The sequence below is a fragment of the Phoenix dactylifera genome, unplaced genomic scaffold, assembly GCF_009389715.1.
Source record: "Phoenix dactylifera cultivar Barhee BC4 unplaced genomic scaffold, palm_55x_up_171113_PBpolish2nd_filt_p 000294F, whole genome shotgun sequence".
Taxonomy (NCBI): Eukaryota; Viridiplantae; Streptophyta; class Magnoliopsida; order Arecales; family Arecaceae; genus Phoenix; species Phoenix dactylifera.
Genome location: NW_024067773.1, coordinates 181463 through 202842, shown reverse-complemented (window position 1 = coordinate 202842; position 21380 = coordinate 181463). Strand labels below are relative to the sequence as shown.

The 21380-nt window shown below is 37.9% G+C and overlaps 1 protein-coding gene across 2 annotated transcripts in view; it reads right to left on the bottom strand.

Moving 5' to 3' along the window:
* Nucleotides 1-7166: 7166 nt before the first annotated feature.
* Nucleotides 7167-21380, bottom strand: part of LOC103724017 (equilibrative nucleotide transporter 3-like) — a 36477-nt gene continuing 22263 nt past the window's right edge. For both annotated transcript variants that reach the window (XM_039117981.1, XM_039117980.1), the window contains one exon: nt 7167-7505. Coding sequence is in view for 1 of the 2 variants with exons in the window: in XM_039117980.1 (XP_038973908.1) it covers nt 7398-7505 (108 nt within the window). In the remaining variant the exon portion in view is untranslated. The remainder of the gene's footprint in view (nt 7506-21380) is intronic.

Here is a 21380-nt window from a genome sequence, read left to right as displayed (position 1 = left end):
CCACAATGATTGGCCATACAATCGCTATTCATAATGGAAAGAAAAATTTACCTTTCTACAAACCAAATAAGTCCAAGTCATATTCAGAAGATATGCTGATATGTTTTGATTTTGTGGTCATACAAGATGAAAATTGCTATTGTTTATTTTTTTTTTTTTAATGTGCAGGCATGTTTTTTATTTTATTAAGTAGAAAATTTAATTAGTCATCAACTAATTTCATTTCTTCGTTTATAGGATCAGAGAATTGACTTTTTGCCATAATATGAATTAATTTATGTATCTGCTTTATTGCAAACCTAATTACACCAATATGGGACAGTAGAGGAATTGATTTGTTGGTAAAGATCAGTTGGATTAAGCGGGGCCATTTAGTTTCCTTCTGTAAAATGGTTCGCAGATGGATCCCGCCTCATCATAATTGACCTTGGCTAGTAGTATGTAAGGCTCATGATTGTGCTTTAATTCTGAATCAGTTAAACCACTCCTTTGTTACATCAGCGCTAAGAATGTTTTCCGAATTAATATGTCGTCCTATATTGTTAGATATCCATGTTGGGCTCTTATGCCCAGAGCTGATATTTTTCGCGATATCCAAATTTGGCCAACCGGTTTTCGTCATCTGTTAAACCTTCAAACCACCCAACCGCCATCCTTTGGTAAAAATATCTGTTAGATAGTCATTTGTGGAAAGTGAAAACAAATTAATTTTTTTATCTGCAATTTTCTCTCTAATGAAGTGATGATAAACCTCAATACTCTATTTTCTTGCGTTAAATAACGGATTTCTCGTCAATCAGATAGCACTCTTATTATCATAATATAGAGGATACGATGTTAGATTATTTGACTTCACCTTGCAAGGTTAAATTTTTTGACCAAATTTTCCATGTCTATGGCAATTCTCCTTGAATTTATTATTTTTCTTCTAAATAGGATTTTTTTCTTCTCAAATTCTTCAAGGAGTCTTTTTTTCTAAATTTTCAAAATTATTATCAAAAATATTTTTCAATTCTGCTAATGTAATTATTTAGCCCACCATAAGTATCATACTCTTTATTGAAGCCATCAATCAACAATCTCCACTATTTATTTTCATCATATCGAGAATTTTCATCAGGCATGCCAAGCTCATCAAATAATTTCTTTGCTTTAAGAAAATATTGCAAGATTATAAGTATATCTTGTTTGAGAGGACCAATCTTTTTTTCTAAAAATTGAAGCCGAGCCTTATTAGACTTTGAGTAAATAGACACAGGAATATCCCGTGCTATCTTTGGATCCTCTATATCTTGAATATATTGATAATTATCTTCATCCACATTGATTTGAAAAATATGCATAGCTATTCAAGCTTTGATTCTCTTTCCATACTTCTATATTGTCAGGAATTGTATCGGTCCCATTCACGATCTTCCGCAAATCTTGTCCAACTAAATAAGACTTGATGTAGGACCTCCAATAAACATAATTGGTGCTCTTCAATTTTTTGATTTCAATGAAAGAGATGATAAGAGCAATGATTATTATGATTCACTTATGAATCATAGAAACAAGAGCCCATACACTTGCACTGCCGCATAATGAATTATTAAAATCTCTAATTAATTCAAACAATAGTAGTGGAAGAAAAATTTAGAGAGAGAAAAATAAATTTATTTTAAAAAAGAAAGATCTAAACAATGAGTTCGGTTTTCTCTCACAACGATGCCTCACCCAAAATGTTCTCCTCAAGAGCTGCTATACTATCTTTCTCCCTTAAACTCTCACTAAGAGATGCAAGAAACCCTAGTAACTTTCTACACATCACTATGTTGGATTTTATGGACCACATGCAAGAGATTAGAACACAAAAAGGCCATAAATCAAACCATAAAATTCAACATATGGTATCAGAGCTAGAAAGTCATCAATGAAAATAATAAAATGCCTACTACTATAAATAGTAGGATCTAGGGGCCCACTAATACATGTATGAATGAGTTCTAAAGTTTAATATTGTATGTGGACTCTTTTCTTTTAGATTTCGTAAACTTGGACCTAAGGCAGTCAACAGAAGTATGAAAATCACCAAAATTAAACGAAAACAGAATTTCATCATCAATTAACTTTTGAATCCTCTCTTTAAAAATGTGACCCAACACTTTTTAGAGACAATACCATCTACATGCATGGTTTTTTTCTTCTCTAGTTATCTTTTATGCTTGAAACATTCAAATATCTTATGACCCTTCCTTTTACAAAAGAAGTACTTGAGAGCTTTCTTAATAGCAGCTTGTAGGCCTCTAGAATTCTAATTTTACTTCAAAACTGTGAGTCCAACCATCTCTTTTGGAACTATTTTTCTTTTTCTTATTATGTGTGAGATCCTTAGGGCGTGACTGATACACCAAATTAACACTCTCACCCATTTTCCTAAGATAGTTTTCTTCCTCTTAAACACAAGCAGAATAAGTTCGTTCGCATTTCATTTATCCCTTTGCAAACTATTTGTAGTTTTTAGCTAGCTAAATTGCACAGGAAGAGAATTAAAAGCTTGATGCACAAGAAAATTATTAGAGATAGGAATCTCATTACTATTGATCTTAGATGCAATACTTTCTAGTTTCATGATATAAACCCTAACACCACCAGTACCATCGTACCTCATATAATTAATTTATCTATTAGCTCCCATCCTCATCGTAACTGATGGGGGGCAAAATGGATCGTCCAACCCACAACTAAAAAGCCGCCCAGTTTCGGCCCGATAAGCGTCAAAGCCAAATCGGTTGAACTTTCACTTCGGCCCAGAGTTAGCTTGACTTCGAGACTCCGCCAAAAGCTCCACTAACTTCAGATATTCGCCGACTCCCCCGACTAAGCTCGAGATCCTTCCAGTATTCACCGACTCCCCCGACCAAGCTCGGGGTGCCTTCAGATATTCGTCGACCTGCCCCGACCAAGCTTGGAGCGCCTACCTCAACAGTAAGCCCTGACCTTCGAGCTCGGGGCGCTCCACTGAGCACACCTCGGAATCCGAAAAGCCGAGCTGCTCTCAGCACCCGTCAAGCCGACCTCGCTAACGCATGATGCAACCTTTCAACGAGTTCGACCTCGGCAACGACCACATCCATGTGCACGCCTATGCCCACCTACGTGGTCTTACATTACAATACTATCATGCCATGTCTCCATAGCCGGCCTTCAACAGTCAGGCGACATCTTGATTACTCCGGTCATACCCTGTTGTGACTGTCAACACCCTACCGTTCTTAAGAACGGATAGTACTACACGCCACCAACCAGCCTAAGCTGCGCGCCATCCGGCTCAGAGCCACGCCCCCTCATGATGAGGGCCGACAGTGCCTTTGCCATCTAGGCCACTCCACCAGGATTATAAATAGCTCGGTGAGGTAACTTCGAAGGGGCCCTTTTTTTGGCTGGACTAAATTGATCCCACTCTAACTTGATCGTTAGAGGGCCCTCACCGGAAACACCGTGAGGCTTTGTGCAGGTGTACGGCAGTCGCGCAGGAGGTGGCTCCCGTCTTCTCCTTCCAACCGCCGGCGGCTCCCTCGATTCCTCCAGCGTGGTCACCCTCGGGCCAAATTTGAACCACAACAGTAACCATATTATACATACCTCTTACTTATGATGTCAAAGAATTGTCTAGTATTATCATTATCAGGTATAGCATCTAGAATTGAATCAGATATGGATCTCTTCATGATTATCAAGCTAAAACAATTCGCTCTCTCCCACTTTTCATAGGCAGCTTTATTTTGGAGTACTCGCACTAGTAACCTAGGGAATCATCCCTAAGTGCAATATCTAAATCCATCAAATTCAATGCTAGCTCAATGTCATCTTTTCATATTTTGTAGTTTGTTCTAGTCATAGTTTCAATAAGAGTAGTAGTGTTATTCACAGTGAAGGTTCTAACTGCTAGATAACCTTGATGTAGTTAATTAACCTTGATGTAGTTAATTAATTAACAAATCAAGGTAACCAATATGCTTGAAAATCTTTATAAGCATTATTTTAATGAGAACCCTTGGTACAATGCCACAAACTTATTTTGGAAAAAAAGCAACCCACATAAGGTACCCTCTCAAACGTAAAGTGGAACCAACTAATAAGCTATCATCAACTTTCAAAGGTCCATCTACTCTAGTAGAATGAATTTCTAGACCATGCATACTCACTAGCCAAAAAAAAATATTTCACTTAAGAATTATAACATGCAATAAACTCCCTTTGATGATTATGTGCAATAATTCGTCAATACTTCCCAATCCCTTTCAAAATATCAACAGAATGATCTTACAAATTTTAGTGAATGAGCCGCTTTCCATTAAAATCCATAACCCTCCAAAGAAAAAAAAAAAGGGATTAACAAGCCATGCCCATAACTTCATTCATCAATCTTGATCTACCAATGGCATGTAATTTATAAAAAATTAATAACTCTTAATCCCTTGAAACACCAAACACATGGATCCTAAATTGAATACGCCACTTTGGTGGTCACTGTCCATTAAAACTTATAACTCTCCAAAAATAGGGATCTTTATAAAACATATCATTATTTAGTCCAAATATGAGAGTACATAAAATTTGTAACAACATAATGAAAGACCTTTATGAAATAAAACATATGATAGGGACCACAGCGTAATTATCAGAGTACCATTGGACAACATAAATATTTGGGAACCTTTTATGAATAAACTTCTATGATAGGGATTAAAATGCAATTTCCTAAAGACTCTTATGAAATACAATACTTCATCAGGGGCTAAATTGAAACGTATCTCTCTTTTTTGCTAATCGGATTTGGATTTCGGTTTGAAACCCAAAAAGCTGAAACCCAAAGTCGCCGTTCTTCCTCACGATCGGGCGGAGGATGCCGAATCCGGCGGCCCGTCCTCGCCCAAGTAACCGCCGGAGGCTGCCGAAATCCTTTGATCGGCGGCCCGCCGCCTTCTCCCCGCAACTCCGACCTCCGGTTTCCCGGATATCGAGAGGAGAACCGCCGGTGAACCGGGATCCGGCGGTTTTTTTTTCTTGAAAGCTGATGGGAAGGAGGAAGGGGAATCGCGCGACGGCGCGGCCGCTCGCCGGGCTCACAGTCTGCCCGTACTGGGCGGCTGGCGGAGGCCGAACTCGCCACGCCGATGGGAGGAGGAGGAGGAGGGCATGGCGGCAGGGAAGGTGAGTGCCGCCGTCCCTTCTTCTTCTTCTTTTTCATCTTTTTTTCCCCTTCCTTGCGCCGCTTTTCTGATTAAGGTAGCAACAATACCTGTGGAAGATGAAAGCACAAAGATGCGGTAGATCTTCCTCTCATTCTCCAAAAAATGCTCGAATACTGAAATCGTTTGAAATTTATAACAGACTAATTTAGAAAGAAAAAAAGCTGCACCAGCAGTGTGGCAATCAACTAGTCTCTTCCATATCACTGGCCTGGCTAGTCTTTAGCCTCACTGAAGTTGATCCAAGCTTCTATGGATCTCGAGGTAAACTAGATGTGGAGATGTCTTTAGAAATTTATACTATTCTATGTCCAGTTCACTCAAGAATTTGGAACGCATTATCTCAACTGGCCAGGTAACATCAGTTTCTTTCTGCCGGCTGGCAAGATTGCATGACCTTCCTCCTCTGATGTACAGCTTCTTCAGGGCCCTCATTTTCCTAGGACTAAGCCAATCTGGTGCCATGTTTCTCGGAAAGCATCTTAGGTCTAGCTCTTCAAGTTCAGCAGGAGGGTTGACTTGCATGATGCTGGCCACAGCTCTTCATGGCCTCAGCTTCCCTCAATTCGATAGCGGTAGGACCACTCATGTTATTTGAGTGATTGGGGAGTGCCCCAGACCTTGAAGCACTTGGAGAGTGCTCAAAGGAAGACAAGTCCCGTTGAAAAAAGGAGACTACAGATCAATGGTGTTGTAGTTGTATGTCAGCAAAAGATTTGCTGGAGTAGAAGGAAGAGATGGAAGATAACAGGAATTTTTTGATGGAAGATGAAAAGTGTTGTTTCTGTAGAACTGTCGTGGTATGTTGCAAGTCACTGCAGAGGGTACTACCATGTCAAGCCGCTGACTGTTAGGAGAGAGCTGCCTTCCTTGATGTGGTTTCTCTAAGACATGATAGAGACAAACTCGGTAGAGAAATAAGGCTGGAATAATTGTATGCTATTAACATAATTTCTACTTCTAATTGACATCAATGTTTCTCACAAGGTCTCGAAATGTTGAGAGTTTTTGATAGGTCGTCTCCATTTATGTAGAAAAAACAGAACTAATAATTTAAATTATAATATGTGGCAACAGGTAACACTGTTTCCAGATCGTTGGCAACAAACAGTTAAAAAAGAAACAAAAACTTCAAGATAGAATGGTTGGGAAACTCTTAGCCGAGGGTTAGATGCATCTATTTGCAGCTTGTTTAGTGTACTTGAAGGATAAAAAAAAAGAAAAGTTTATTAGTAAATCTAGTTTGCTCCTGAGAAGTTTGACCAGAGAAAAAGAGAATGACAAAAGGTTTATCCAGCTGATTAGAAAAGAGTTAGCTAAATCGCAAGGGAGTTTCAGCCCATAAATTCAAGAGAATTTTTGATTAGTGATTGATTTAAAATCCATAAGAGTACACATTGAGCATGTTGCAAACTAATTTTAGCGTTTGGTAGTATAAACAAATTTTGAGAACGTTAAAGTTGGGAAATTTACATTAAAGAGCTCCAGTGGCTTAGAGAGGGAGTAGGATATGAAGAAGAGAATTGTAGGTTCAAAGTAAAAGAAGTCTTGCAGAAAAAAAAGGATGGAACTTTGATATATGGTCAATCTGGGTGATTTTTATGCAGGAAAGACTTGAAATTTCAATGAGGCAAAATGCTAAATATTAAATACTCCGTAATTGTAAACACCAAATACCACATCCTTACAAAACAAAGACACTACTGCATTTTTATTTCTCTGCATGACAAATTCTGCATGATATCCAGTCAGATATGCCTATCAATTGTCGTCCTGCAAGCTTGTTATAAACTAGACACAAGAATTTCTAGTGACTTTTTATCTGATGAAACAATTTGTGTTCTGATTTAAATTTGAATGAACCATCCAGTTTCTTTAGTGTGTTCGATCAAGCTGCAGAAATTCAAACAAGAAGTAATGCTATATATGCTATGAAGTCAAACACAGCATGAAAATTTTAACTCAATGAATCTCAAAAGAACACTTCCATTTTTGTTTCATGTTTTGAGGAAGAAATAAAAATCATGCACCAGTCACATGTGACATTGAACTACAGAAATTTAATGTCGGACTCATAAAAATAACATAAAAAAGACTGTATTAATTCTATACAAATAAATAAGCTGTCATCCCCAGATTTCAAGTGTTCTTAGAGCTGCAGCATCACCAGCCTTTGCCTATGAGCCACAACCAATCAAGTGCAACTCCTGAGAATATACCTCCTAGAAGGAATAGCACAAGCAAGTTCCCCAGTGCATTTTGCTCAGGTCCCTGCACAACCAAAACCACTCACTCAATGTTCAAAATAATTGCCTGCAATAATATTTAGAGATTGTTTTTGCAAATGACACTCAATTTTTATCAATATCATATGTAAAAAATCGATGCAGAAAATGTCAATCTAAATTACAGACAATCCCTTCTATTGGCCTTATTGTGGAGTGATTGAGTATTCCCTAATTGATTTTGATGAGCTCAAAGCATTGGCGTATGTCTTATGTTGTTCTAATGAATTCAATCTAGTGTTTCAGGCAAATCATTATGAATTTCTGTTTAAATGCCTCGAGCTTTGGTTCAAAGTATTTTGGTTAAGTATTTGACTCAATTTGAACCAAAGTCTGCATCACGAGTCGACTCTGGAACTTTACGAGTCGACTCCGGGACACTTAAAGTTTCTGGCACAAGCTCGAGTCGACTCTGGGACTCTCCGAGTCGACTCCAACTGATAACAGACAGAAAGACAGAATGATGAACTTTAGACCCTGTTAGCGAGTCGACTTCAAAAGGTTTCAAGTCGACTCCGATGCTTGGCGAGTCGACTCCAGATGGTCCCGAGTCGACTCCAAAGGGTAACAAACAGAAAGACAGAACGATGGATTTTAGACCCTGTTACCGAGTCGACTCCAGAAGGTTGTGAGTCGACTCCGACGCTTGGCGAGTCGACTCCAAGTTTGTCCGAGTCGACTCCCAGATGAAAGCTGTCTGAAAGGCATAGACTCAGTTTCGGAGACCCTGTGAACGAGTCGACTCCAAGTGTTTCAGAGTCAACCTTCAAGATTAGACGAGTCGACTCCAACAAGGCCCGAGTCGACTTCGATGCAGAACAGCTCAAAAGACAGAGAATCAGTTTTTGCGGTCTCTGAGAATGAGACGTCTCCTGAAGATCTCGAGTCACCTCTCAAGTCAGCCGAGTCGACTCCAAGAAAACCCAAGTCGACTCGAGGAAGAAAAACAGAAAGTTGAGTTTCTAGAACCCTGAGAACAAGCCGACCCCCAAGTGCCCAAGTCGTCTCCAGCTATTGACAAGTCGACTCCAGTTTGGTCCGAGTCGACCCTAGGACGAGGCATGCACTTTAATTCAAATCTGAAACAGCGGGCGAATCGTCTCCAGTAAAATGCGAGTCGACTCCAGTAACAGCCAAGTCGACTCCAGATCGCATGAGTCGACTCCGATCCCAACGGATGCATTGTTAGGATGTGCAGACGGGACAGAACGGCTCCAAATCACTCTCTAAGGGCTACTTTTCAAAAGGAATCACTTAAATAGCCAGAGTGAACAGTAGTAGACAACAAGAGAGCTTTTCCATTTGAGCATTAAAGCATTTCAACCAGCAAGAGCTTCTGTAGAGTGAATCCAAGAAAAAGAAGGAAGAAGTGCATTCAACTCAAACCAAAAAGTACTTCCTTCGCATTCAAGGCTCTACTACTGTCCTCCATCCTTCGGCACATTCAAGAGGAGACTCAGAAATCGAGAAGCCCCCACTTCCTCATCTAAAATCTGTTTAAGGGCTTCTAACTCAACTTTGTTTATATTGTCTCACACTTGCTTTTTTAGAAGCTTCTTCTTGTGAACTTTAAACTCTTATTTTGTATACTTGATTCAATCAGGGGATTGAATCAAGGGTTGTAAGGTTTGTTGGTGAGCCAAAGATAAAACCAACGGTGTAAAGTTGTGGTTGGTGAACCCGAAAAAATCAACTGGATTTGATTGTGAACCCGGAAAAACAATTGAGTGGTTCTAGTCGGTGAGCCTGTCAAAACCGACCGAGTTCGTTGTGACCTCGTGAAAACAACAAGTTGAGTTGTGAGCTTGTAGAACAACCGGCTGTAATCCTAGGAATTATAGTGAACTCCCAAGTGCCGCTTGGGGAGTGGACGTAGGAGCAAGAGTTGGCTCCGAACCACTATAAATCTCTCTGTGTTGTATTGCACCTTGTCTCTTTCACTCTCTTCACTCATTACATCTTGTGATCTAACTAATTCATTTGCAGTAGGTTTAGTTAATCACTCACCTTATTTTTAATTGGTCAATAATTAATTAAAACCCAATTCACCCCCCCTCTTGGGTTGTCTCCTTGGGCAACAAGTGGTATCAGAGCAGGTGCTCTCATATCGATTGGTGTTCCAATCCTTAAAAAGAGTAAAAGATTAAGATGACAACCCCTTTTGGATCTTTCCTTAGTGAGGGGCAATCCACCAATAGGCCTCCATCCTTCAATGAAGCTAACTGTACCTATTGGAAGGCTAGAATGAGGATATTTATCCAAGCCCAAGATTATGATGTTTGGAGCATCATAGTTAATGGACCGTATATTCCTTCTATCTATGTTGATAACATTGTTATACCCAAGCTTGAAAAAGATTGGGATGATAATGATAGAAGGAAGGCATAATTAAATGCCAAAGCAATAAATGTTCTTTATTGTGTCTTGGACCCTAATGAATTCAATAGAATTTCTACTTGTAACTCTGCAAAAGAGATATGGGATAGACTTGAAGTGATCCACGAAGGCACAAATCAAGTTAAGGAATCTAAAATCAACATGCTAGTTAATAAATATGAACTATTTAAAATGGAATCTAATGAAACCATCTCTTGCATGTTCACCAGATTTACTGATATTGTCAACGGCTTAAAAAGCTTTGGCAAAAGTTATACTAACAGTGATCTTGTTAGAAAAATTCTTCGTTCTTTACCAAGGTCATGGGAAGCCAAGGTCACGGCAATCCAAGAAGCACAAGACTTGAACAAGCTACCACTCGAGGAGCTCCTTGGATCTCTAATGACGCATGAGCTCACAATGAAACAACACAGCGAAGAAGAATCCTTCCATAAGAAAAAGGTAATTGCCCTCAAGTCTACTTCTTCTAACAAAGATCTTTCTTGCAGTAGCAGTAGTAAAGAAGAAGACAATGAGGAAGATGAAGAAGAGGCTCTTCTTGTGCGAAAATTCAGAAGATTCATCAATAGAAAGAAGCATTTCCATAAGAAGAGAGTTCCCTCGAGTTCCTTCAACAAGGATAAAGGTAAGAAAAAGGAAAGTGAGGGAATCAGATGCTACGAATGCAAGAAGCCAGGTCATTTCAGAGCCGACTGTCCCTTGCTGAAGAAGGGAAACAAGTACAAGAAGAAGAAAGCTCTTGTCACCACCTGGAGTGACTCCGATAAGTCATCATCATCATCGGAAGAGAAACAAGAGAAAAGAAGGCCAATTTCTGCTTTATGGCAAACGAAAATGAGGTAATATCTGAAACAAATTTAGATTTTACCTTTGAAGAATTGTATAATGCCTTTAATGAACTAATGGATGAATATAGGACAATAGTCTTTAAAAAAAAAAAATGAGCTAACTAATCAATCTTACAGTCATAAAACTGAAAAACTGATTAAGGATAAGGACTCTATTATTAAAGAAAACTTAGAACTTAAAACAAGCAACCAATTGCTAACTCAAAAAACTGATACACTAACTAAAGATAAAAAAAGACTAACTAAGGAAATTTCTAAACTTAAAAACAATAACCATACTTTAAAAGATAATTCAATTAATAATGTTAAATCATTGAATGAATAAAACTTGAAATTAGCTAAAGAACTTGAAAAATATAAACCTATTGTTGAGAAGTTTACCTATAGCTCTGAAAAACTAGAAATGATTCTTAATAGTCAAAGAGCTATGTTTGATAGAGCCGGGCTAGGGTATAAGCCTAAGAACAAACAGAAATTTTTAAAAACTTCTTTGTAAAAGCCGGTGAAAGTAAAGCTAAAAATGTAATCTGTTTTTGTTGTAATAGAGTAGGACATAAAGCTAATGTATGCAACTATAGAAAAACAGAAGCTAAAAGAAAGATTAAAAAGGTTTGGGTTCCAAAAAAAACTAACATAGCTAACCTAGAAGGACCCAAGAAAACTTGGGTACCTAAGACTACTTGATTTCTTTGTGTATAGGAGTGTCTTGCGGCCAAGCTCAATAAACACTGTTGGTACTTGGATAGTGGCTGCTCAAGACACATGACGGGTGACAAGGAGCAATTCTTCACCCTAGAATCTAAGAAAGGAGGTGTAGTGACTTTTGGAGACAATAACCAAGGTCACATCATCAGTATCGGTAAAATACAAATCACACCTTCAACCCTTATTGATAATGTTCGGTTTGTAGATGGTCTCAAGCATAACTTACTTAGCATTAGTCAATTATGCGATAGAAGTTTTGACGTTTTGTTTAAGCCATCTATGTGCATCATAACCAATTCATTTGACAATAGCTTAGTTTTCAAAGGACTAAGACGTGGCAATGTTTATGTAGTAGATCTTGATGATCTTGCTAAAAACAGCCGCTGCTTAGTAGCTAATTATACTAAGCTCAATGAGGCAAGTTAATTATGGCATTGTAAATTAAGTCACGCAAGCATGGACACACTATCTAAATTAATTAAAAGAGATTCTGTGACTGGTTTACCAAAGCTGAAATTTAAGAAAAATAAAATTTGTAGAGCATGTCAATTTGGCAAACAATCTAGAAGTTCTTTTAACTCTATAAATTGTGTCTCTACTACTAGACCTCTTGAGCTACTTCACATTTATCTTTTTGGACCAACTAGGACCACAAGCTTTGGTGGAAACAAATATGGTCTTGTCATAGTAGATGATTTTTCTAGATACATATGGGTCATGTTTTTAGCTCATAAAGATGAAGCATTTCTAGTGTTTAAGAAATTCCATAAGGAAGTAACTAATGCAAAAAATACTTCAGTTATAGCTATTAGGAGTGATCATGGAACAGAATTTGAAAATCATCTATTTGAAAAATTTTGTAGTAAAAAGGGGATAACTCATAATTTTTCTGCACCTAGGACTCCACAACAAAATAAAGTGGTGGAAAGAAAAAATAGAACCCTAGAGAAAATGGCTAGGACCATGTTGTGTGAAAGTGATCTCCCAAAGTATTTTTGGGGTGAAGCTATTAACACATCATGTTATATTCTAAATAGAGTTCTATTGAGACCAATTATAAAGAAAACACCTTATGAACTTTGGAGAGATAGAAAGCCCAAAGTTAACTACTTTCATGTTTTTGGTTGTAGGTGTTTCATTCATAATAATGGTAAAGATAACTTAGGTAAATTTGATTCCAAATCTGATGAAGGTATCTTTTTGGAATATTCTACATCGAGTAGGGCATATAGAGTCTTCATAAAAGAACTCTTGTTATTGAAGAATCTATTCATGTTGTTTTTGATGAGACTAATGATGCTTCCTCTAGCAAGAGAGTAGCTTTTGATGATGATGCAGGGATACTTGAGGAAAAGATGGACGACATGAACTTACAAGAGGATAAACCGAAGCAAATTGAAGAGAATTCAACAAGCCAAGAGGTAATTGCTGAACATGGGCTTACAAAGGCTTGGAGGTATGCTCACGGTCACCCTAAAGAGTTAATCTTAGATGATCCATCTCAACCTGTTAGAACTAGAGCCTCCCTTAGAAACTTAAATAATTACCTTGCATTTGTATCACATTTAGAACCTAAAAACATTGAAGAAGCTGAAAATGATGTAAATTGGATAAATGCTATGCAAGAGGAACTAAACCAATTCACAAGAAACAAAGTATGGAACTTAGTTAAAAGACCCTCTGAATACTCAATAATTGAAACTAAATGGGTGTACAAAAATAAACTTGATGAAAATGGAGTTGTGGTTAGGAACAAGGCTAGACTAGTAGCAAAGGGCTATAATCAAGAAGAAGATATAGATTTTCATGAGACCTTTGCTCCTGTAGATAGACTCGAGGCAATTAGATTGTTACTAGCATTTGCATGTTTTAAAGATTTCAAATTATTTCAAATAGATGTAAAAAGTGCTTTCTTGAATGGGTATATTAATGAGGAAGTTTATGTAGAACAACCTCCTGGTTTTAAAAATTATCAATACCCCAACCATGTTTACAAATTAAATAAAGCACTTTATGGTCTAAAAGAAGCCCCTAGAGCATGGTATGAAAGACTTAGCAAATTTCTATTAGACCATGAATTTTCTAGAGGGAATGTTGATACAACCTTGTTTTTGAAAAAAAAAATAAAGATATGTTAGTAATGCAGATTTATGTCGATGATATTATTTTCGGTGCTACTAACAATTGTCTTTGCGAAGAGTTTGCTGAATTAATGCGGAGTGAATTTGAGATGAGCATGATGGGAGAGTTGAACTACTTCCTCGGACTACAAATCAAATAATCTAAGGAAGAAATTTTTATCAATCAAGCAAAGTACATCAAGAAAATGCTAAAGAAGTTTGATATGGATGGAAACAAGTCAATTGGCACCCCCATGAGCTCATCATGCAAACTAGACAAAGATGAATCAAGTAAGTCAGTAGATCCAAAGCTGTATAGAGATATGATCGGATCATTATTATATCTTACAGCAAGTAGACCTGATATTATGTTTAGTGTATGCATGTGTGCTAGATATCAATCTAATCCTAAGAAATCACACCTAATTGCAGTTAAAAGAATTTTCAAGTATCTAATAGGAACAAAAGATATAGGGTTATGGTACTCTAAAGAATCAAGCATAGATTTAATAGGATACACAGATTCTGACTTTACTGGTTGTAAACTTGATAGAAAAAGCACCAGCGGATAATGTCAATTCTTAGGAGAAAACTTAATCTCATGGTTTAGCAAGAAACAAAACTCGATTGCACTATCTACGGTGGAGGCCGAATATATTGCTGTCGGAAGTTGTTGTGCTCAAATCTTATAGATCAAGCAACAACTTGAAGATTGTAGCATTAAGCAAGATAAGATTCCCATAAACTGTGATAATACAAGTGCCATAAATCTAACTAAAAATCCAATTCAACACTCAAGAACTAAACACATTGAGATAAAACATCACTTCATAAGAGATCATGTGTTAAATGGTGATGTGATGCTTGAATTTGTTTGTACTGATGATCAACTTGCTGATATCTTCACAAAACCCTTGAGTAAAGATCGATTTTGTACTCTTAGAAGAGGGTTAGGAGTGATTGATCCATTTCTTTGATTCTTTTCTCTCATTCATTGATTTTGATCATAATTTATGTTTGATAGAGTAGTCCACATCTATGATCATCAAATCATTCCTTGAGCTCTAAAAATTACCATATCTCTCTTTTGGCACGGTATTAACTAAGATTTTGGTTATGTGCCAGAGCTCGAGTCGACTCAGATGATTCTGAGAGTCGACTCGTGGGCGAGTCGACTCACGAATTTTCAGGAGTCGACTCGAGGTCGGAAATCCGTTTTTTAACCTTAAACGAAATGACTTTTCCCAATCTTTCTTTTCGGCCGTCACTGTTCCAAAACCCTCGAATCGTCTCCCCCGATCGTCTCCGCCTTCTCTCTCCACTTCTCCTCCATTTTTTCCTCCCTTTTCATGTCTCTCCATCCTTGGATAGGTCAAGATGCCTAGGAAAGCCGTTATCCCTAGCCGGAAGAGACCTCTTGCAGCGAGCGGCGCCGAAAGACGGTCCAAGGCGCGGAATGAACCTGTGAGGTCACCACCTCCGATTCCCTCTCCGCCTCGGTCGACTCCCTCACGCTCGTGCGCCGGGAGGGTTGTCTCAACCGGAAGGAAGGTCAATATTGACTTCCTCTCCAGTGAAGGGTTCACTCTAGGGCATCGTCTTAGGATTCAAGGTTTAGAGTACTTTTGTTCCTTTGACCTTCCTACATATCCTGGGTTAGTCCGGAAATTCTATGGCACCGTCACACGGGGTGGCAGTGGTATTCAAGGGAGGGTAGCCAACATTCCCATCTGCATCTCGGAGGACCTCATTGCACGAGTCCTCCACCTCTCTAGAGAGGGTATAGCTCCCACTCACCCTACTGATAGGTCTGAGGCCCTTACGGCCATTTTAGGGAGAGTAAATGTGGAGTGATAGATTATACCCCTATTTGATTTTGATGAGCTCAAAGCATTTGAGTATATTTTATGTTGTACTAATGAATTCAATCAAGTGTTTCAGGCAATTATATGAATTTCTGTTTAAGTGCCTCAAGCCTTGGTTCAAAGTAATTTGGCTAAGTGTTGAACTCAATTTGAAACAAAGTCTGAGGCTCGAGTCGACTCCGAAAGATTACGAGTCGACTCCATATGTTTCAAAGGTTCTGGCACAAGCTCGAGTCGACTCCGGTACACTACGAGTCGACTCCGACTGAGAACAGATAGAAGGATAGAAAGATGAATTGCAGACCCTGTCACCGAGTCGACTCCAAAAGATTTCGAGTCGACTCCGATGCTTGCCGAGTCGACTCCCGACAGTTCCGAGTCGACTCCAAGGAGTAAGAGACAGAAAGATAGAGCGATGGGATTTAGACCCTGTTACCGAGTCGACTCCAGAAGGATGTGAGTCGACTCCGACGTTTGGCGAGTCGACTCCTAATTATGCCCGAGTCGACTCTCAGAAGAAAGCAGACTGAGAGGCAGAGAACCAAACTCAGTAATCGTGTAAATGAGTCGACTCCAAGAATTTCAGAGTCGACCCTCAAGTCAGCCGAATCGACTCCAACAAAGTGCGAGTCGACTCCGAGGCAGTTCAGATCAACAGACAGAGGATCGGCTTTTCGAACTCTGAGAGCCGAGTCAACTCCAAGAGAACCCGAGTCGACTCGAGAGAGAAAAGCAGATAAATGGATTTCTGGAACCCTAAGAACGAGCCGTCTCCAAAAGTGCCGAGTCATCTCCAGATATTGGTGAGTCGACTCCAGTTTGGTCCGAGTCGACTCTAGAATGGGACAAGCACTTTAATTCAAATCCTGAACAGTGGGTGAGTCGTCTCCTATAAAGGACGAGTCGACTCCAGTAACAGCCGAGTCAACTCCAGATCGCACGAATCGACTCCGATCCCAATGGGCACATTGTCAGGATGTGCAGACTGGACAGAACGGCTTCAAATCTGTTCCTAACGGCTAGTTTTCGAAAGAAACCCCTTAAATAGCCATAGTGAACAGTAGCAGACAATAAAAGAGCTATTCCATTCAAGTAAAAGGCATTTCCACCTACCAAGAGCTTCTTAAGAGTAAATACAAGCAAAAGAAGGAAGAAGTGCATTCAAGGCAATTCGACCAGTACTTCCTTCGCATTCAAGGCTCTCCTGCTGTCCTCAAATCTTCAGCTCTTTCAGAGGAGACTCAGAAATCGAGAAGCCCCTACTTTCCAATCTAAAATTTGTTTGAGGGCTTCTAACTTTACTTTGCATTTATTGTTTTCACATCTGCTTGTTTAGAAGCTTTCTCTGTGAAATCCCAAACTCTATTTTTCTTACTTGATTCAATCTGGGGATTGAATCAAGGATTGTAAGGTTTGTTGGTAAGCCAAATATAAAACCAACGGTGTAAGGTTGTGGTTGGTGAACCGGAGAAAACCAACTGGGTTTGATTGTGAACCCAAAAAAACAATCAGGTAGTTCTAGTCGGTGAGCCTGTGAAAACCGGCCGAGTTCGTTGTAATCTCGTGAAAACAACAAGTTGGGTTGTGAGCTTGTAAAACAACCGGCTGTAATCCTAGAAATTATAGTGAACACCCAAGTGCGGCTTGGGGAGTGGACGTAGGAGCAAGAGTTGGCTCCGAACCACTATAAATTTGCGTGTGTTTGTATTGGCTGCTGTCTCTTCTCTTTCTTCATTCACTTCATCTAATAAATTAACTAATTTGATTACAATAGATTTAGTTAATTACTTATCATAGTTTTAATTGGCCATATTTAATTAAAACCCAATTCACCCCCCTCTTGGGTTGTCTTCTTGGGCAAGACGTGATATTAGAGCAGGTGCTCTTATATTAAGAGAGTAAAAGATTAAAATGATAACCCCTTTTGGATCTTCTCTTAGTGAGGGACAATCCACCAATAGGCCTCCATCCTTCAATGGAACTAACTACACCTATTGGAAGGCTAGAATGAGGATATTTATCCAAGCCCAAAACTATGATGTTTGGAGCATCATAGTTAATGGACCATATATTCCTTCTATCTATATAGATAACATTGCTATACCCAAGCTTGAAAAAAATTGGGATGATAGTGATAGAAGGAAGGCACAACTAAATGCCAAAGCAATGAATGTACTTTATTGTGCCTTAGACCATAATGAATTCAATAGAATCTCTACTTGCAATTCTGCAAAAGAGGAATTGCAAAAGAGATATGGGATAGACTTGAAGTGACCCTCGAGGGCACGAATCAAGTCAAGAAATCTAAAATAAACATGCTAGTTCATAAGTATGAACTATTTAAAATGGAATCTAATAAAATCATCACTTGCATGTTCACTAGATTTACTGATATTGTCAACGGCTTAAAAAGCCTTGGCAAAAGTTATACTAACAGTGACCTTGTTAGGAAAATTCTTCGATCTTTACCAAGATCATGGGAAGCCAAGGTAACGGCGATCCAAAAAACTAAAGACTTGAACAAGCTGCCACTCGAGGAGCTCCTTGGATCTTTGATGACACATGAGCTCACAATGAAGCAACATAGTGAAGAAGAGTCCTCCCACAAGAAAAAGATAATTGCCTTTAAGTCTACTTCTTCTAACAAGGATCCCTCTTGCAGTAGCAGCAGTGAAGAAGAAGAAGACAATGAGGAAGATGATGAAGAAGCCCCTCTTGTGAGGAAATTCAGAAGATTCATCAACAGGAAAAAGCCTCTCCATAGGAAAAGAGTTCCCTCGAATTCCTTTAACAAGGATAAAGGTAAGGAAAGGGAAGGAGAGGGAATCGGATGTTATGAATGCAAGAAGTCGGGCCATTTCAGAGCTGACTGTCCCTTGCTGAAAAAGAGCAACAAACACAAGAAGAAGAAAGCTCTTGTTACCACCTGGACTGACACCGATAAATCATCATCATCATCGGAAGATAAACAAGAGAAAAAGGCCGACTTCTGTTTTATGGCGAACGAAAATGAGGTAATATCTGAAACACATTTAGATTTTACTTTTGATGAACTGTATGATGCTTTTAATGAACTAATGGATAAATATAAGACAATAAACCTTAAAAATAAAGAATTAAAGCTAACTAATCAAACTTACACTCATAAATACGATAAATTAAGGATAAGGACTCTATCATTAAAAAAAACTTAGAACTAATACTTTAATTAAAGATAACGAAAGACTAACTAAGGAAGTTTCAGAACTTAAAAACAGTAACCGAACTCTAAAAGATAACTTTACAAAAGATCTAAATTTACTAAAAACAGAAAAACTGAACTTAACAAAAAAACTTGAAAAATATAAATCTATAGTTGAGAAGTTTACCTTTAGTTCTGAAAAACTAGAAATGATTCTTAATAGTCAAAGAGCTGTATTTAATAAAGCCGGTTTGGGGTATAAGCCTAACAACAAGCAAAAATTTTTTAAAAACTTTTTTGTAAAAGTCGGAAAAAGTAAAACAAAAAATGTAACTTATTTTTGTTGTGGTAAAGTAGGACATATAGCAAATGTATGTAACCACAAAAAAAATGAAGTTAAAAGAAAGATTAAAAAGATTTGGGTTCCAAAAGGAACCAACATTACTAACCTTGAAGGACCCAAGAAAATTTGGGTACCTAAAATTGTATAATTTTCTTGTGTAGGAGTGTCTTGCAACCAAGGTCAACAAACACTGTTGGTACTTGTATAGTGGCTGCTCAAGACACATGACGGGTGACAAGGAGCAATTCTTCATCCTAGGGCCAAAAAGGGGAGGTGCGGTGACTTTTGGAGACAATAACCAAGGTCACATCATTGGTATAGGTAAAGTACAAATCACCCCTTCAACCTTTGTTGATAATGTACGATTTGTAAATGGTCTTAAGCATAACTTACTTAGCGTTAGTCAATTATGTGATAGAGGTTTTGATGTTTTGTTTAAGCCATCTTTATGCATCATAACCAACTCAATTGATAATAGCTTAGTATTCAAAGGAATAAGACGTGGCAACATTCATGTAGTAGATCTTGAAGATCTTGCCAAAAATAGCCGTTGCTTAGTAGCTAGTGATACTAAGGTCAATGATGCAAGTTGGTTATGGCACCGTAAATTAGGTCATGCAAGTATGGATACAATATCTAAATTAGTTAAAAGAGATTCTGTAATTGGTTTGCCAAAGATAAAGTTTGAGAAAAATAAAATTTGTGAAGCTTGTCAATATAGCAAACAATCTAGAAGTTCTTTTAAATCCATAAATTGTCTCTACAACTAGACCCCTTAAACTACTTCACATGGATCTATTTGAACCAACTAGAACCACAAGCCTTGGTGGAAACAAGTATGGTATTGTCATTGTAGATGATTTCTCTAGATACACATGGGTCATGTTTTTAGCTCATAAAGATGAAACATTTTCAGTATTTAAGAAATTCCATAAGGAAGTAACTAACGCAAGAAATGCTTCAGTTATAGCTATTAGAAGTGATCATGAAATGGAATTTGAAAAACATATATTTGAAAAATTTTGTAGTAAGAAGGGGATAACTCATAATTTTTCTGCACCTAGGACTCCACAACAAAATAAAGTGGTGGAAAGAAAGAATAGAACCTTAGAGGAAATGGCTAGGACCATGTTATGTGAAAGTGATCTTCCAAAGTATTTTTGGGGTGAAGCAATTAACACATCATGCTATATACTAAATAGAGTTTTATTGAGACCAATTATAAAGAAAATACCTTATGAACTTTGGAGAGATAGAAAGCCCAAGGTAAACTATTTTCATGTTTTTGGGTGTAGGTGTTTTATTCATAATAATGGCAAAGAAAACTTAGAAAAATTTGATTCCAAATATGATGAAGGTATATTTTTAGGATACGCTACATCAAGTAGGGCATATAGAGTATTCAACAAAAGAACTCTTGTAATTGAAGAATCTATTCATGTTGTTTTTTATGAGACTAATGATGCCTCTTCTAGCAAGAGAGTAGCCTTTGATGATGATGCAGGAATACTTGAGGAAAAGATGGATGACATGACATTACAACAGAATGAATCGAAGCAAATTTGAGATACTTCAACAAGCCAAGAGGTAATTGCTAATTATGGGCTTACAAAGGCTTGGAGGTATGCATACGGTCACCCCAAAAAATTAATTTTAGATGATCCATCTCAACCTGTTAGAACTAGAGCTTCTCTTAGGAACTTAAATAATCACCTAACATTTGTTTCACATTTAGAACCTAAAAACATTGGAGAAGCTGAAAATGATGTAAATTGGATAAATGCTATGCAAGAGGAACTAAACCAATTTACAAGAAACAAAGTATGAAATTTAGTAGAAAGACCCACTGAATACTTGATAATTGGAACTAAATGGGTATACAAAAATAAACTTGATGAAGATGAAGTTGTAGTTAGGAACAAGGCTAGACTAGTAGCAAAGGGTTATAATCAAGAAGAAGATATAGATTTTGATGAGACCTTTGCTCTTGTGGCTAGACTTGAGGCAATTAGATTGTTACTAGCATTTGCATGTTTTAAAGACTTCAAATTATTTCAAATGGCTGTAAAAAGTGCTTTCTTGAATGGGTATATTAATGAGGAGGTTTATGTAGAACAACCTCCTGGTTTTGAGAATCATCAATACCCCAATCATGTTTACAAACTAGATAAAACACTTTATGGTCTAAAACAAGCCCCTAGAGCATGGTATGAAAGACTTAGCAAATTTCTGTTAGACCATGAATTTTCTAGAGGGAACGTTGATACAACACTGTTTTTAAAAAGAAAAAACAAAGATATGTTAGTAGTGCAGATTTATGTAGATGATATTATTTTCGGTGCTCCTAACAATCGCCTCTGCGAAGAATTTGCTGTTTTAATGCAGAGTGAATTTGAAATCAG